At 43.3% G+C, this 18,310-nt stretch overlaps 1 protein-coding gene across 2 annotated transcripts; it reads left to right on the top strand.

Moving 5' to 3' along the window:
- The first annotated feature begins 1,690 nt into the window (after positions 1–1,690).
- bms1 (BMS1 ribosome biogenesis factor) lies at positions 1,691–16,582 on the top strand. Of its 2 annotated transcripts, XM_005943342.2 has the most exons (24): positions 1,736–1,836; positions 2,228–2,291; positions 2,911–3,126; positions 3,214–3,404; positions 3,732–3,811; positions 4,767–4,955; positions 5,054–5,196; positions 8,850–8,971; positions 9,065–9,258; positions 9,369–9,511; positions 9,717–10,207; positions 10,311–10,412; positions 10,717–10,868; positions 10,956–11,037; positions 11,207–11,286; positions 12,122–12,310; positions 12,385–12,573; positions 13,021–13,201; positions 13,742–13,800; positions 13,930–14,052; positions 14,322–14,469; positions 14,722–14,897; positions 15,520–15,681; positions 15,980–16,582. In XM_005943342.2, exons 3-24 carry the CDS (start codon positions 2,954–2,956, stop codon positions 16,205–16,207), a joined length of 3,597 nt encoding a protein of 1,198 aa, XP_005943404.1. In that variant the 5' UTR covers positions 1,736–1,836; positions 2,228–2,291; positions 2,911–2,953; the 3' UTR covers positions 16,208–16,582. The 2 variants fall into 2 exon arrangements, with proteins under 2 accessions (XP_005943403.1, XP_005943404.1); XM_005943341.2 differs by lacking the exon at positions 2,228–2,291 and having other exon boundaries at positions 1,691–1,836.
- The last annotated feature ends 1,728 nt before the right edge of the window (positions 16,583–18,310 follow it).

The raw sequence follows: 18,310 nt of genomic DNA, 5'->3' as shown, positions 1-18,310 counted from the left end.
CCTCCTGGTACTCCAGCATCCACCCACAGTCCAAAGACATGCAGTTAGTGGGGTTAGGTCATTGATAATTTGATCCACAATGGATTAAATTCGTGTCCCCTCAAAACTCTACACACAACACCCCATAATGACAAAGTGAAAAATTATTGCAAATATAGTAAACATAAAAAACAAAAACGTTATATGTTAAGTCTTTTTAAGTCGGAATCTGATTTTTCCCATTCCTCGCTGCAGAACCTGTCAAGCTTCATCAGGTTGGATGAGGAGAGCTGGTACACAGCCGTTTTCACATGTTCATTTGGGTTCAACTCTGGGGTCCGACCAGGGCACTCAAGGACATTCACAACATCGACCTGAACCCATTCCTTTGTTAAACTGGCCGTGTGCTTAGGGTCATTGTCATGTTGGAAGACTAACCTTCGACCCTTTCTGAGATCCAGAGCACTTTGGAGTAGGTGGCTGTAGCTCAGGAGGTAGAGCAGGTCATCTGCTCTCCATTACATCCATCAGAGTATGAATGTGTATGAATGTTAGTTAGAAAGCATTGCAAAAGCATGTGCTACAGGAGAGTAGAAAAGCGCTATATAAGAATCAGTCCATTGACCATCGTCGAGGACATCTCTGTACATCGCTCCATTCATCTTTTCCTTGACCCTGACTGATCTCCCAGTGCCTGCTGCCAAAAAAAGGTTCAGATTCTGTTCAGTTCAGAAAATGTTGTATCTCGTGGTCTGAGAGGGGGGCTATCATGTCCCTTTTACTGGGTAGTGGCTTCTCTCCCTCCACTCTACTATGCAGGTCTGATTGGTGGAGTGCTGCAGAAATGGTTGTCCATCTGGAGGGTTCTCCTTTCTCCACAGAGCAATGCTGGAGTTCTGTTGGACTATCCATCAGGTACCTGTTCATCTCCCTTACTAAGGCCAGCTCTAAGAGCCGTGGTGCTTTCAAACTTCTTCCATTCATGGATAATGGAGATCACTGTGTGCACTGGGACCTTGAGTGCTGCAAAATTATTTCTGTACGGGTCCTTATATAGACAGGGAGGTGCGTTTCCAATCAGTCATCGACTGAATTTGCTAATTTCATGTATAATTATTTTATCATGACTCAAGCGTGTGAGCATATCTGGCAAAATAATGTCCTTGTCAGAGACAGAAGGTAGTTACAGATGTGTAGCCTTATCAGGTAATAGATGAAAATATTCTTACCTGTGCTAATTCAGGCCAAATATACGGTATGTTATGACATTTGGACCACATCCAGTACAAACTCCACTTGGCTTGGCCTGTAATTGTCTAACGTGGCCCCAGTTAAGCCCAAATGTTCTAAATGTTGTGTTGATGCAGGCTGACGTGACTGTTGACATGACTGCGGCATTAAAACTGTTAAATGGGATGTGAATTAATTAGTAATTTGGATTTTACTTGTGATAGTGTAATTATATTGAAGTTGTGTTAATGAACACATTCCAGTCGTGAGGAAGACAGTTGCTAAACTTGGCTAAATATAAACCCCAGAGGTGGTACTCACTGCAGAGCTGCTCGTGTCCTGGAGGAGCTCACCTCTTAATCCTGATGTTACGCTTACCAAAATAATTTTGGCTTTAAATCTCCATCAGTATAGTTAGTACGGAGAGAACCGCCAGCAGGAGGCGCCAATGTACGGAGACTTGTAGCCGCTCACCGTGCGGAACCTTTCCCGTCTGTTTGTGTTTGCACCCGTTTGGCTAGAACGTGACTCTTTCATATACTTCCGGGCCGGAGGCCACAGTTCACACGTGAAAACGAAGACAAGCGGGTGTTAACGTGGAGTGGATTACAACTGGTTTAATTTAAGGTAGTAGCACTTGTGCTTTGTATTTCTCCCGCACATTTCATATAAACACGCAGGTTTAGTAGAGACGCCGGCCGCAGTGTTTGGTCCTCCAGGCTGACAGACATGTTTTCAACAAAGGCAAATTCCGCTCACAGAGCGAACCTGTCGGCCTGTAAAGTACCTGAGTCAATATCGGTTTTCTCAAGGAAGTACCCCACTGGATGGAGGCAGGGTTGTCTTTGTAGTGTCGCTTTTTGAGGGGACATTTTCCATATCTTAGACAAACTGGGTCCTTCTGATGTTGTGGCTTCTGTTAATATTAGAGCCAAAATGTGTATTAGTGTCCTCTCGCGTTTTCCCAACATGGATTTTAAAACAGCACGAGGATTTATGAATGTCTTTGTGTATCTAGAGAAAGTGTTTGCTTCTGAGAGGAACTGTGGAGGAAGATGAAGAGCTGAGGAAGCCAGCTCTAGGTGACTGGGCGTGAGTGTGTGTGTGTGTGTGTGTGTGTTTGTTTTAATACTTGAAGTACAGTCAACTACTCCTGTGTGTATTAAGTCTGTTTAATTTGTGAAAATATACTTAAGTAAAAAGTGTAAATAATGACAAGAGGTGAAATTTAATTCAGTTGACTGAAGTTCTGTGGTTCAGTAGAGGTAAACATACATGTTTATTTGAATGTTATATCACTTTATACCTGCTTCTCCACCAAAATTCATCCCAGAAACAAATATTTCCTTTAAAAGTTAATACATGATGCATAATGAAGGTGATGAATATCAAGTGTTTGGACTCCACGAAATTTGGCTGAAAGGTTTAGTTATGTGGGGGAAAAATCCTAAGATGTGATCATTTTGAATGCTCGAATAAAAACAAAGGGTCAACTAATATATCATAGATTCCTTGTATTGTATTATGCCATGTCATAACTCTCCTAAGTATCACGAAAAAGCAAAAGAGTTGTACATACATGTCATATAATTGAAAAATCAAATCAAATGTTGCCAATTTTCATATTAATTCTTTTTTTCGTCACGTTGATGACGCCTGTCCATACCTATAAATTGAGTGGAACCTGTTCTCTGTCCACAGATTCCAGTCAAACTGCATGTGAACAGTGTGTGTAGTAGACAGGATGGATGGGAAAGTTAAGAAGCAGAAGCAGCATCAGCAGAAGCACAGTGGCCCAAAGGCAGAGAAGAAGAAGCTAAAGAAACAAAATGGCTCAACAGAGGAGGATGAACGCAAACGCAACCCCAAAGCATTTGCAGTTCAATCTGCGGTCCGCATGGCCAAAACCTTCCACAGGTCCGTGTTGTGCATTACATAATAAGATGAGTCAAGTTCATGTCTTCAGACTGTGTTGGTGTTTATTTTTGTTTGTTCCTCAAAAAGGGCCCAGGACATAAAAACCAAAAAACACCACGTGCCTGTTGTAGACCGGACTCCCCTGGAACCGCCTCCAATTGTGATTGTCGTTGTTGGCCCCCCTAAGGTCGGGAAAAGCACCCTGATCCGCTGCCTGATCAAAAACTTCACCCGGCAGAAGCTCACAGACATATGTGGACCTGTAACTATCGTTTCTGGTGAGCGCCCAACTCCTCAAACACAAACTTAAACCTGACACAACACAGTCAGACAAGTACTGAACACACCTCCACTGCTAGAGTCCAGTGATGGTGTGCTGTGCACCACTGCATCCGTAGAAAGTGTAATCGCGGCTTTAGCACAACCTTCATTAAAACTTCAGCAAAGGGCCTTAAAAGAGGTTTTGGCCTTGGTGAAACAATAAATACGCAGCCACAAAAACATTTAAATACACAGTAACAAATCTTTTTGTATGCGTCCATAATGTTACTTTATTTATTTGTATGTGTGCGTTTATGTTAATTGGTTATTTTATGCTGCTCCAGGCAAGAAGCGTCGGCTGACTTTCATGGAGTGTAACAATGACATAAACTCAATGATCGACCTTGCAAAGGTGGCTGACCTGGTAAGTGTTTCAAAAGAGTAAACTGATACGTTAAATCTGCCTTTATTGGGTGAGAAAAACACGAATGTCATAACTTGCCAACAAATGGGGGGTCGGCCGTGGCTGAAGAGGTCGATCAGCTCATTTATTAATCAGAAAGCTGGTGTTTCGCTCCTGTGATGCTCCAATCTGCACACCAAAGACAGTGTTTCCAATGAATCCAGTGTTAGTTTCAATAGTGACTAATATGAAAAACCATGTAGCTCAATAAATAACTACAGTATCACTGAACAAAAGGTAACCTCTGCAAAATGAAGAGCTCAATAAATGAAATTCTAAATATGATTCAATAAACAGCTTAAATCTAAAACAGATAAAGGTGCTGTGATGTGAGATGTCCTCGTGTTAGCAGTGCTGACATAGATGGTAAAGAGAGTGCTGAGCTACAGCTGTGGTCACACGTTTACAGATACTCGTTAATGTTGTGGTCATTCTGGGCTTTTAAATATTTCTTTGAACTGTTCTGTGGAAATAACTGGAATAATAATACAGCATACGTTTCATTTTAGATTGTTTCTGATCTACACGGGCTCATATACAGCTATCAGTGCTATTGCACCAAGTGGATGGAAAAATGAAGGCAAACGACGTCCCGATTCTTTAACTTCACAGCAAATCAAAAACTAGATGCGCATCAAAACTGGTTTTGAAATGGGAAGCATGCTAATGCTGAGCTTCTGCCCCCTCAGAGCTCCAGCTGCTACCCTAAGGAGGATTGGGGGCTCTGGTTAAAAGCCAGGTCCACAACCCTTTGTGTGTTGGAGACAATCCAAGATAAACCTGCACACCCAGTTTATAAAATAACAGTTCAAAGAAGTTATTAAAAGCCCAAAATGAGCAGGACATTCATGACTTCTGACTGGAAGTTGTAAAATGAATAAAACGATAGAAATGCTTTGCTTCCTTTTGTCTCCAGGTTTTGATGCTGATTGATGCCAGCTTTGGCTTTGAGATGGAGACGTTTGAGTTTCTCAATATCTGTCAAGTACACGGTTTCCCTCGTATCATGGGCGTGCTGACTCATCTGGATGCATTCAAGAACAACAAGACTCTGAGAAAGACAAAGAAAAACCTCAAACATCGCTTCTGGACTGAGGTGTACCAGGTAAACCCACGTCTGTACTCCTGGAAAAAAGTTGCACATTGATATAAAACCTCGTATGTCTGTGACAACATTGTGACCTGTTGTGCCTCAACCACCAGGGGGCCAAACTGTTTTATCTGTCTGGCATGGTGTATGGTGAGTATCAGAACCAGGAGGTGAAGAACCTCGGCCGCTTCATCTCCGTCATGAAGTTTCGTCCTCTGGTGTGGCAGACATCCCATCCCTACATCCTGGCTGACCGGTGAGTGCTAACGACTGTTCAGTTGACTGTAGCTTCCTTAATGCTCAGCCTAAAGTCGTGTTTGTACCAGTAACTCAAACTTGGTAAATACACATGATTACATTAACCCTTTAAGACCGACCATAGAACCAAGTCCGCCAGAGCTTATATTATATTTTTACCTGCTGTGGAGCCATTTTTGGGAGCATTTCAAGTTGATATACATCAATACAACCATTATAGCCCAAATTTTAATAATATGTCTGCATTAAGTGCATAGTAATTACATAAATTGCAAAAAAGTGCAATAAACTACAAAAAATTGAAAATCGTTTTTGCTTTTTTAACATATATTTCTAGTTAGAGAAATTTAAGAGGCTGAAATTGAAATGAGCCCTCAAAACTGTAAATACAAAAAAGTTGCACAAAATAGTTTACAACAACAGGAAATTTATTTTGAGTGTCTTCATAGTTTTATTTTTGAAATACACCAATTTTTATGCACTGCAGGAAAAACGGAAATAATTATTATACTGCAAATTTGCAAAAAAGCAGCATGTGCATCAAAATAAACTATTTCCAGCAGTGCAATATGAGTCCTAAGCATCCCAGAAACGACACAGAAAGTCATAAAGTCAAACATAACTTTTAAAAACACCAGTATAGGCTCATGAGGCCCTGATGGTAAAAAACTACATTTCCGCAAAATGACGTCACTTCCGGTTTCGGGCAGGTCATGGCGGACATGCGATAGTTCACGCTGATGGACGTAGGAAGTGTTACGAACAGCTGATCGGATCGGCAAAGCGTGTTTCTGGAATATTATGTTTTTGTTGCTGCAAGTGCTTTTTATGCAGTTTTTGCAAAGCTATATGTGGAAGGAAACTGTGACCGAGGACAAGCTGATGGCATAAGATGTAAGTACAACTCCTCCGGTTTCATATGCAAAAAAAATTATTGCGCTAGCTTACGTGGTTGCAGAGCTACCGGGATTTAAAAATAGTTACGCAAAACAGAGCGTGCCCGCTCTGACCGGCTTTAAAGGGTTAAATGGAGCTGTACATTTTCATTTACAAGGTGCTGAAGAATCATTCAGTCTAACGTTAACGACAAGCTTTCTGCAGAGGTGATCTGGTGAGACACCTTCCACATATTATCAGAGAACAGGGGTTACAAGAGTAAAGGTTTCTCAGTGTTTTGCTCTACAGATGCGCACACTCCCAGTTTGCCACATAAGCTAATCTGAAATACTGACTGTTAATGTAGGAGGACAGTGTTCACTGATGCAAGAGCAAGCAACAGCATCATCTTCATCTTAGAATTCCAATGGTGGCTGAGAAACTGCCTCTAATACCAGGGATGACTCCCACAGAGGGACACGCTTAGCTGTGAGCCTCCTTTGACCAAGTAACAGACTAGAAGGTTGTTACACCCCGGCCTAGGCAACCGGGGTGCAACGTAGAAAAACAGAAATAAGGAAAAGAAAACCACGAAGGCTCTCCACCAAAATCCCAAAACGAAAATATCCCATAACGAAAGCATTGAAAAACCCATTCACAACTATTTACAACGGGGGAGATCGCGACCATGATCAACTGACACACAGGGCTTAAATACATGGAGGGAGCAATCAGGGAATGGACCACAGGAGGGAAACACAGCTGGGGCAAATTAGACCTGACGAGACAAGGAAACGTAAACTGAACACACTAAGATAACAACAGACCTTCAAAGTAAAACAGGAAACACATGACAGTCACGCAAAAACAAAACACTGACAAACTCACACGGCGTGCTGAAATGGCTCAGAGAGCACTGAGATGCATTTTGCATTTAAAAAGGTGCACGCAGTGGGGCTTCCTGCTCCCTCACAAGAAGTAAATCAGTCACTGAGCATCCTCTCAGGCAGACAGTTGAGCTTGTAGTCCAAACCTGGCCCTGTGCACCAGGCAGCTGTGGTAGAACAGTTTGTATGCTAATCGTCACCGGATTAACCAATGCCTGTACTCCACCAGTCAAGCGCCACCTAATGTGTGTGGTACTGTTACAACAAAGCAGCAAAGAGTGTCATGGTGGCATTTGTATGCGACACGAACAAACAAACACAACGAAGGATGGCGTTGAGGCGATGATATACCAGCTGCTCAACGTGTAGCTTGTTGTTGGACCAGTGTTTTTTAATCCGGTCTGGTCAGCCGTGCAGTCAGAGTGATGATCTGAATGCTGCTAAACACAGTTTGCTTTTCCCTGACGTGCTCTGTTCATGTGCTGCTTCTGTTTATTGAATATTTTTTATCAGGGTTGTTTCAGGTGTTAAATTATATGTAATATAGTAAAGTATGACTATGTGTAAGCTGACAGGCAGGAGGGGGTGTAGTAGGAAATGCACAATTGCACAATGTATCACACACTGCTGCACCTGTAAGGAAAAAACAAAAGGAATGGAGAAAGGTGTGTGTGTGTGTGCGTGCGTGTGCGTGCGTGTGCGTGCGTGCGCGCGTGTGCGTGTGTGTGAGAGAAAGAGAGAGAGACTTTGTCACTTGCAAATGAAGGCCACACATCTCTGCAACATCTGTGCGCCCATCCCAGCCATAGAAGGCAGGATGGGGCGCCTACGGTACGGTTGGGCGATTGTACGAATATATCAACGATAGGCTGACCCTTTCACTTTAACACCATCAACACATCACCTGAGGACGCCTCGGACAGAACCAAATGGAGAAACCTTTGCCGAAGAGCAGACCCTGCACCAGCGGCAACAACGCCAGGATGAAGAAGAAGGCTGAACCTTTCACTGATTGTTTTTACAGGAGCGATTTATTGATTTATTTGCTGTGAGTAAGTTTGCTAACAGCGCCATTTTAACGGCGCGATCTCCCAGCTGTGATTCATTTACTCAAACTCATAAAGGAAGGAGAGGCAGCAGCCTCTGTTCAGAAAAATACACTAACCGTGTTTACAGGCCGTTCCAGTGTTTATCTGTCTGACACTCGACCAAACAACAGATACAAAGTTAAACAAAAAGCAAGCTAAAAAATCCAAATGTTTCCTCCAGCGAGCATAAAAAAAATCTCCCACGTAACATTAAGTCTTTTGTGAGCTTTGGCGTGTCTCAAATAAATAAATAATCCAAGAAGTAGCTTTAAACAAACAAGAAAGGAAGGTAAAATAGTCCCTTCAAGTGAAACGTCTGAGTTCTAAACACACAAATCAGTCCGTGCATGATTACGGTGCTCTGCCCATCAAAGCGTCTACGCCTGCACGAATATGTCGCCCATCGTCATTTATTGAACTGACATTTGTTGGTTGGAAAATTTCTACATATCGCCCAACCTTAGCCTACGAGAACCAGAGACAACAGGCAGCTGACGCCGCCACAGGCCGGCCACCCCGGCACGAGCCCCAGGCAGCCAACCCAAACCTCCTTGACCATGACCTACAGGAGCCAAGGCTCAGCAATACACACAGACCTAACCCTAACCCCCCCAAAGACCCTCACAGCTTTGAAAACAGGCCGAGTGTGTCCTGGTTCAGAAGGTTATTAAGAAGGTTACCGTGTTGGTTTATCAAAGATGATCACATTTAGTGTGTTTACATGTTTAAAGAGATGTTTCTTTAAGCGACTGTTTGGGGTTTTGTGAACTCAGTCTTTGCTCTTGTCTTACTCTCCTCAGTATTGAGGACTTGACCGACCCCGAGAGGCTCAGAACAGACCCCAAGTGTGATCGGACTGTGTCCTTGTATGGCTACCTCAGAGGGACACATTTGAAAAACAAAGGCCAGGTCCATATACCAGGTACACAGACGGAGCGCTTTGCAGCAGACTGACAGTATGAAACAAAGCCATGAAAGCACTGGAGTGATGTGCTGTGTGTTGTCCCGTCTGTAGGTGTAGGAGACTTTCAGATGTCAGACGTCAACTTCCTGCCAGACCCGTGTCCGCTGCCTGGTACTCAGAAGAAGAGGGCCTTGAATGAGAAGGAGCGTCTGCTCTACGCACCCATGGCCGGGGTCGGAGGGGTCGTGTATGACAAAGATGCCGTTTACATCGACCTCCCAGCCAACCACGTCAAACAGCTGCAGGTATTCCCGAGATGGCAGTGTGTAGCTTGCATCTAAACGGTGTGAAGTGCATTTGTAAAATGTTGGCCCAGGATTCAAGGGTTGAAGTAATGCTTCGAACCCTGTTGCAGGAGGAAGTGCGGCCTACCACAGAGCTGGTCCAGTCCCTCATAGAAACGCATGTCACTCTAGACGCCAAGATGGCTGCCAGTAAGGTCTCGCTCTTCAGTGGCTCTGCTGGCCTGGACACCACAGACATCAGCGAGCAGAGTGGGTAAGACATCACAAAGTTCTCCATGACAGCTGTAAGTGTGGTGATGCAGTGTGAGCCGGAGCTATCAGCTAGCTGGCTAACAAGCCATGTTCATAAACCGTACAGGTACAACACAGACACACACGTCTGCTGAGGCGCACAAAGTAACAGGCGATCGATTGTTTGAAAAAGATTGTGTAACAGATATTTGTCCTGTTTGTGTTAGAGTGCAGGAGGGACTTCGAGAGATACATGTCTGGGATGCACACACACAAACACAGAGGAGGAAGGTGGTCTTCACTGGGTTGGAGGAGGATGACGTTAGTGGGTCCAGCAGTGATGAGGATGATGATGGCAGTGACCAGGAGAACCAGGAAGAGGAAGATGATTTGTCCACATTTCTCAAAGAGGTGAGAGATAAATCTGAAAAAGCCACCAAAGGCAGCACTCCCCCGGTAAAGAAACGGAAGCTGGAGGAGATGAAAGGAGAGGAGGAGGTGATCGCAGAGGCACCAGCGTTTGCAGACAGCGAGGACGAGCTGGAGAGGGGCGAGGCGGACAGCGAAGGAGAAGGCGAGGCCGAGAGAGCCGGAGACTCTGGGCACTGTTCTAAAGAGTCAGAGGAAGACAGTGATGATGAGGAGGATGGAGATGAAGACGATGAGTCGATGGAAGAGGAGATTGGTGCCGATGACAGTGATGAAGAGGAGGAGCAGGGTAAGTACCACACGACTCATTCAGGTTTATTTACATTTAGTTTATGTTCAATTTTATGCTAAAAAACAAACTGTTGTCCTTCCTGGTTGTGATCTGTCTGTAGGGACGTTCAAGTGGAAGGAGGGCCTGCAGCAGAAAGCATCAGCAGCATTTCTGCGGCATCAGGAAGCTGCCCCCAACCTGAGGAAGCTGGTTTATGGTTCAGGTATCCTGTTTGTTTCATCAATAACCAATAATGTTTGTTTGTTTTATACCTGTCATACACAAACTCACACTTCACTGGATTCATCAGGATTAAATTATTTTTCATGAAAATTAATTTCTAATCATTGATCATTGACGCCAACACTGTTCCCTGAATACAGCATTAGTTACTGTTGCCATTGGCCCTGTGAAGCATGGTAATGTTGACAGTAGGTCATCAGTCCTCCATAACTACTCAGCGATATGTTTGCATCACATACGCGAGGATGTGATCTTGACAAGCGCTGCTGATCCTTGTTTTGCAGTGGTGGAGGCGGAAGATTCTGAGGAGGAGGAGGAGGAGCTTGGCGGACTGTTTCGAGTTAATCGCCCGCAGAAAAGCAAAAAAGTTCAGGCCGACGCTTTAGACTGCTCCCATTTCAACCCCGACATTTCCCACAATTGGGAATTAGAAGAGGTCCGGTATTTTCCAACAGAACTCCGACTCAAAAGCAGCTGATGTTGTCAAGAATATTAGAATAAGTCGGTCTGTTTTCTTTTTCAGATGTTGAACTCAATCAGGGATTGTTTTGTGACGGGTCAATGGGAGGAAGGCCAGGATGCTGCAACGCTGCTCAAAGAAGACGGTAAGAGTTCAGGGGGAGGAGCGTTTTGTTCGCTGTATTCAGAGCTGGTCGAAAACACCTGAGTTCAGTTATGTGCAGTAGTAATGTGACAGTGACTGATTACAAAGACTTTCAGCTAACAGTAGATTTGTCACCATGCATCATAAGTACTCTGTTCTCTTTTATGTAGAGGAGCTCTACGGTGACTTTGAAGATTTGGAAACGGGAAAAGTTCACAAAGGCATGACTGGGGAGCAGGATCAGGCCGAGGTACGTGACTCAGAATACAGCGTGGTATCAATGTGGTGGATGGGAATGAAAAATAATCAGCAACAGTTGCTTAATCTGGGCAGACACTGCGATTTCTTTCAGTCGCGTTATTCAGCTTCTGCTCAAACTGCACGATTGGCTCGCAGGGGTTAGAAGTTTGTAGGTCACGATGCAGGTCTCACACTATACGGCTCTGATCGACCTGAGTGCTCACACTGAGCCTCCGTAACATGAAGGTTATAACAGAAAATCTGTCGCTCCCTCTCTGTCTTTCACACACACAGACACACACACCATCAACTTTGCTAAATTGCTAATAAAAACACTGACCAGGCAGCTGTGAGTGAGCAGCATGTAGATCCAACTGTTTTCACGGTTGTTGTGGTCGTGATAATTTTGTGATGCCACATCGAAAAGGCTCAGATCAGCTTTCCAAAGTTCTACAAGTTGTGCCTCCGTCACTTGTGTCCAGATCACACGCTGCACCGCCGTGCTGCTCCATCTTTTTCACCGACGTTTACGTGTTTGCGCGTGAGCAGTGTGAGCGGCGACAGCCTCACGACCAAGCGATTAATGATCGGGAGCTGGTCGTGAGGTGTTAATCGCTCCTCGTTACCCCACGTATACTACACGATGCACGACACACGATGAAGGCCAAACTCAGACCGATCACCAAAGCGGTCGCACGGCTGAAAAATCGTCTCAAAATGAGCCAAAAATCGCAGAGTGTAAGCCCAGCATTACTGAGTACGGCCGGGGGGGGCACATATCTACAAACCCATCCCAAAAATGTAACAAAGGTTATTTGTCACGCACACTTTTTTTTTACCATTAGAAAAGTGAAAGTGATGAAGATGAAACTGACGATGAAGACCAACAGGTGAAGATGGATGATGAGGAGGTGCAGAAGAACAAGCGCCTTGAAAAGAAACGCAGACTGAAGGAGCGCTTCGACACGGAGTACGACGATGGTGACGCCACGTACTTCGACGATCTGAAGGAGGAGATGCAGAAGCAGGCGGAGGTAGACTGTCCATCAGTCTGACGTTCACATTTAAGACTCTGTTTATGTCTCATATTCTTCCACTGTTTGTTCAGCTGAACAGAGCTGAGTTTGAAGACATGGACGATGAGTCGAGAGTGCAGTATGAAGGCTTCCGGCCAGGAATGTACGTCCGATTAGAAATTTCCTCCTTACCCTGTGAGTTTGTAACGAACTTTGACCCACATTACCCCGTCATCATCGGAGGCCTGGGAACCAGTGAAGGCAATGTAGGATACCTGCAGGTATGTGCTGCACTTGCACTTTTCAAAGGTTCTTAATGAAATAAGAATAGAATGATTATTCTTAAAAATATCTGTATATGAATCCATAAATTGTATACATCTTAAAATGTTTTCTTTTGCTTTTTATTAGAGCACAAAACACCTGAAAACATGTAAACAAAGCAGACCCTAAAAAGAAAACAAAAAGAAATGTTCCCTTCCTTTCCAGCCAGCAATCTGTGCAAAGGGAAGAGACCTCTGATCAAATAAGAGGAACAACAAAGAAGAGAACAAAAGTTCTGCTGTAAAATAAAAATGTAGGGAGTAAAAAAATACTGAAGTACAGATACCTGAAAGTTCTACTTAAGTGCACTAATGAAGTATTTGTACTTTGTTACTTCCCACATCTGTAAATACCCTTATTAAGATATAATGGTTAAATAAGATGTTGTACTCTGTGTATGTCAGATGCGCCTGAAGAAGCACCGCTGGTATGAGCGGATCCTGAAGACACGGGACCCCCTGATCCTGTCCTTGGGTTGGCGCCGCTTCCAGACCATCCCTCTCTATCATATTGAGGATCACAATGGACGCCACCGCCTGCTTAAATACACACCGCAACACATGCACTGTGGAGCCTCGATCTGGGGTGAGCTGCATTCAGAGCATGACTGCGGTTTACACGCAGATTTCACTCTGCGTGTCTCAACTACACTTTGAATGGCTTCACACGATACGTTTATTCAGGCTTCTAATGAGAGTAAGACTTCAGGAAGTAGAAGCACATACCTAACACCAGTTCCAAAAATGTTTGGATGCTGCGTACAGTTTAAATTCAAACTAAATCCAGAGATTTGCTCATTTTAATCACAATAAAAAAAGAAAACATGTTTTCCTCGTCTCTACAGTGCTAAACATGGCCTGATATTTGTCTTCAAGTGGTTCATTTTCTCAGGTTGAACATGTGATATGTTGAGAATAAAATGTGGGTTTATGACTTTTACATGTCATTGCAGCTGCCCGCCTCCCTGTGGTAGCTTACACTGAACGTTTAGTATTTAAGTCTGTTGCAGTATAGCTCTGTGTACACAGGTGCGTCTCAGTGTGTGTCAAAGTTTACGTCTCTGCGATGTTTACATTGACGAAATAAATTCTAACCTTTATTCTGTCTCCCTTTGTTTCTCTGCAGGTCCCATCACTCCACAGGGCACCGGCTTTCTGGCTGTTCAGTCAGTATCAGGAGTTAAAGTGAGTGTTTACCTGGAGACAGAGGCTTGTTAGTGTACTTTTGTAAGGTGGCATCAAGTCTGGTGATGTAATTCTTTTAATGTAAAGTACTCATTGAATCTCAAAGTCCTGTTTTGTGTTTCTGTGAAGGCTAATTTCCGCATTGCAGCCACAGGAGTCGTCCTGGACCTGGATAAATCAGTCACTATTGTGAAGAAGCTCAAACTAATTGGTTACCCTTATAAGATCTTCCAAAACACCTGCTTCATCAAGGTACGCTACATCTGAAGCTCACTTTATATCAGCATGTAAATAGACTAATTACCTAAAAACACTTAGAGAAACATCATTTACTGGGTCACCAAAGAGTCGATAAGCAAAGTCATACTTTTCCGAGCAGTGAGTGGAAGACGCTCGTCACGGTTTACTCCGTGTGTAGCTGTAGGAGGAAGCATGTTCATGTTTGTGCTGTTCATTTAAAAGGCAGGAGATGAAGGTGATTGTGTAATGTAATGCTGATGGTTTGCTCCCTCTCTCCACAGGGCATGTTTAACACGGTGCTGGAGGTGGCTAAATTTGAAGGTGCTTCTATACGAACGGTGTCGGGGGTCAGAGGTCAGATAAAGAAGGCGCTGTCGACTCCTCCGGGAGCTTTCAGAGCCACGTTTGAGGACCGCCTGCTTATGAGTGGTGACTGTTTTTGCTGACTTTACTGTTAGTTTATAAATACTATGTGTCCCTGCAGCTCTTACATTGTATTAAGGCTTTAAACCAGTTAAACCCTCCTATAGGAAGGACAAAGAGTTGTTCCCAGTTCCTAGGAAATAAAAATAATGCAGATTATAATCTCGTAAATTGATCAAATCCAAATGATTAATTAACTTATGTTTCAGTGATGTGTGTCTACCACTCCGTGTCTTAGTGTCGGTGTTTGTTCTGCAGATATTGTGTTCCTGCGCTCCTGGTATCCAGTCAGTATTCCTCAGCTTTACAACCCTGTCACCTCACTGCTGCTGCCTGTTGGCCAGAAGGACAGCTGGTCGGGCATGAGGACCGTGGGGCAGCTCAAACATGACCTGGGAGTCCGTAACAAGCCCAGCATTGACTCGCTGTACAAGGTAGACTCAGCCTGATGACCACTCTAAAGTGCACAAGTGAAGAACAGATAGAAACAGAGATCTGCTCCCTGAAACACTGAAACTGCAACCCTGTTTCCCAGGAAGTGCTGGGATCACCGTATCACGTTTAAATGAAGAGGGAAGCATTTAGAAACTTTATTTAACTGATAATCGTACAAAAAACAAACAAAGCATCAATGTTGAAGGTGTCGTTCCACTCTTTTCCACCTGAGGACCGTGGCCTCAGACTATTTAAGTGTGCCAATGTGCCTTTGAATATGAAATCAAACTAATAGAACTGCAATAAGATGTAAAAAGCTCAAACTGTCCTTTTAATGAAGAGAGCACAACATTTGTGATCAGATCAGTTTGTTGTTGAATTGTTTTGCATCACAGAAAAGGTAAACGTGGCACTTGTTCAGAAATATATATGAACTGTAGAGGGATCTGTAGTATGCAAACCTTTGCTCTTTAACTGTTCAGTGACGTGTGAACCAGTACCAAATCCTGGCTGTGTAGTGTTTGTCATTGTCATCATCTCTTCTGTCTTTGTGTGTACCCTTACTTGTCATTGTACACCTTCACTAACCGATACCCTGAAATACATTCCTTTACCTTCTAGCCAATAACCCGAGCCCCAAGGCACTTCAACCCACTCCACATCCCCAAGGAGCTGCAGAAGGCCCTCCCCTTTAAAAGCAAACCCAAACTACTGCAACCCAAAGGAAAGGTGCCCAGAGACCTCAAGAGAGCCAGTGTGATACGCGAGCCCCATGAGAGGAAGGTGAGCAAAACCTGACTTTACAGTATGAGTGCTGCAGCTCGTTAAGAATTTGTGGTCCCAACACAGTAAGTGATAGTCTTAGTGTAGGTGGAGAGGAAACAGAGCCTAGCTGAATGTCCAGGTTTTCATATATACTGAGAACATGAAGCTGCCAAACCAGAGAGAGCTGTGGTGCCAGATTAATCACTGATCTGACAGCGTTGCAATGATTGACAGAAACTATGCAGCACAACACCCAGTTTGTTCAGGATGACCCTGTGCTAACTGATCTTTGCTTTGACTTTTCGTGTTGTGGTAGGTGGCGGAGCTGCTACGAGCTCTGAGCACAGTGCATCACTACAAGAAGAAGGTGGCCCAGAGAGCACATCATGCCAAACATAAAGAGTTCCTCCAGCAAAAGGAGAAAGACGAAGAAGCCAAGATGAAGAGAATGAAAGACGCACGAAAAAAACTGTACCGCATCATGGGCCAGAAGGATCAGAAGAAGCAGAGGTCGAGTCTAAAGGGGACGCCACAAGATGACTGACTGTTTAGAGCCACGAGGACCTTATCCCATCCCTGCAGACTCGAACTGATCTTTGCTTAAATTAAAATTGTATTTTTCTACTGTACTCATTGAAAAGCCAAATGTACAGGGTAGATCATAAAACAAAGATAATAACAAAAAACTGCAGCTCCTGGTGGAGCGCTCAGTCACTCTCTGTAGGACACACAGCAACTTAACAAAGGATAATTTCAACAATAAGCTCTTTGTTTTCCTTATTGCTTCTCTTCAAAGTTTGGTAGATCAGATGTGCATTACTTCAGAAATTATACAAGAACAATATCTTAAACAAAAGTCTTTTTCTGGGGTTGTTACAGTGAAATAAATAAAAGCTCACAGCTGAATTTACATTTGAAATGTTGAAGTTGAGTAAAAACCAACGCTCCATAGTGCCACACTATCATTACAGACCAAGTGGATGTTTAAAGACTTTGGGCGCACATGTGTTTCGTCTTCTTGAGTCATTAATCATAAATTAATTTGTAGAGGCACAAAAATGTAAATTGTCTGCTTGATTATCAGTCTAGCTCTACTCATCGTTGTTGAGTCATTTTTTTATTTTGTTTGTGCTACTTTTGAAGGAACATGTGGCTTGTTTATCATTTGCAAGAGGAAATGTGTTTGTATTTACATCCATCTAACAGTGCAGGAGAGGCAGCAGGTAGCTGTGTATGCTGTCCAAAGATTCTTTACAATTTTACACTGAGAAACATTCTTAAAATATTTGACCCGTATGAAGTAGTATCTTTTTCAACTGTTTAAATAAGTCATGTCTGAAGTATGTTCCACATCGTTCACTTGTGAATCACAACATTTAGGAAAACAGGGGAAGGAATTTCATTTATATTTATTGCATGAACTGACCAGGAACTCCAGTCAGCTTTATACTGAGAGGCTAAAATTCTCTCTGTGTATTTGCTGTATATAACAACCTTTGTAGATCAGTAGTAGTTACCATTGTATAGGCTTTTGCTCATTTTAAATTTGTGCGCTGTTTATTTATCTTTATTTTTCTAATATATCTCTGATTGAAGTGCTGCTGTAACATGAGAATTTCCCCAGTGTGGGATCAACAAAGTCTGTGTCTATACCAGAGCTCTCAAACTCCGGTCCACCTCAGCATGCAGTCAAGTTCTAGACTCTTGCTAATGACCTACTAATTGTATTCAGGTGTGTTGCAACAGGCACACATGGAAAAGTTTGCGGACACCGGCCCTCGAGGACTGGAGGTTGAGAGCCCTGATTTAAACGTTGGTAACTTACAAGCTCAAAGTTTAGCAGCACAACACTTTGTTTCCTTTTTCCATCAAACATTTCTTACAGCCACCTCTGTTAATCAGTGCAATGTGTGACTGATCTTTTATTACTCAGAAATGCTTAATGAAAATCTTCCAAGGCAAATTTGAATATATATTCTACATATATTTTTAAAGCATAATATACTTAGAAAAGTGTTCACAGAAGCAGTTTTAGAGAACTTACACACCTTTACACTAAACCAGGCCTTCTTCACTCTGATTGGTCAAAGCGAGAGCCTCTCTGAAACGGCTTCATTGATCAGTGTTTTTTCTCATTGGTAAAGGGTAGGGTCTCCTCCATTTTAAATTGCTTTATTGGTGGATCGGGAAGAAGTCCCAGCTCGGGGACCGCACCGTGAGTAAAGCAAGTAAAGTAAAAGTAAAATTTTACTTATACAGCAACTTTCAAGTTAAAAATCACAAAGTGCTTCATAGAAGCTAAAACATAAAAATAAAAATCTACCAAAAGCAAGTTTAAAAAGATGAGTTTTTAGCTGTTTTTTAAAAGTGACCAAGTGAGTCCACAGATCTCAGGCTCAAAGGGAGAGACTTCCACAGTCTGGGGGCCACAGTTACAAACGCTCTGTCGCCTTTGGCTTTCAGCCTCGTGTGCTGGACAACCAGCAAGCCCTGATCACATGCAGTGCTGCCAACGCCTCAGTAAAGAAAATCACTATTGGTTGTCCTAAAAGTCGCTAGAAGTCGCTAAATGACGTCATCGCCTAATTTGCATAATTGGTCATGCTAATCTAATTGTAACCTATGTTGTTGGAGAGAGAAATAACAT

This window comes from Haplochromis burtoni, unplaced genomic scaffold (genome assembly GCF_018398535.1).
Source record: "Haplochromis burtoni strain Fernald_Lab_line unplaced genomic scaffold, NCSU_Asbu1 Contig_367, whole genome shotgun sequence".
In the NCBI taxonomy this organism is placed as follows: Eukaryota; Metazoa; Chordata; class Actinopteri; order Cichliformes; family Cichlidae; genus Haplochromis; species Haplochromis burtoni.
This window is presented reverse-complemented; position numbering and strand designations above follow the sequence as displayed.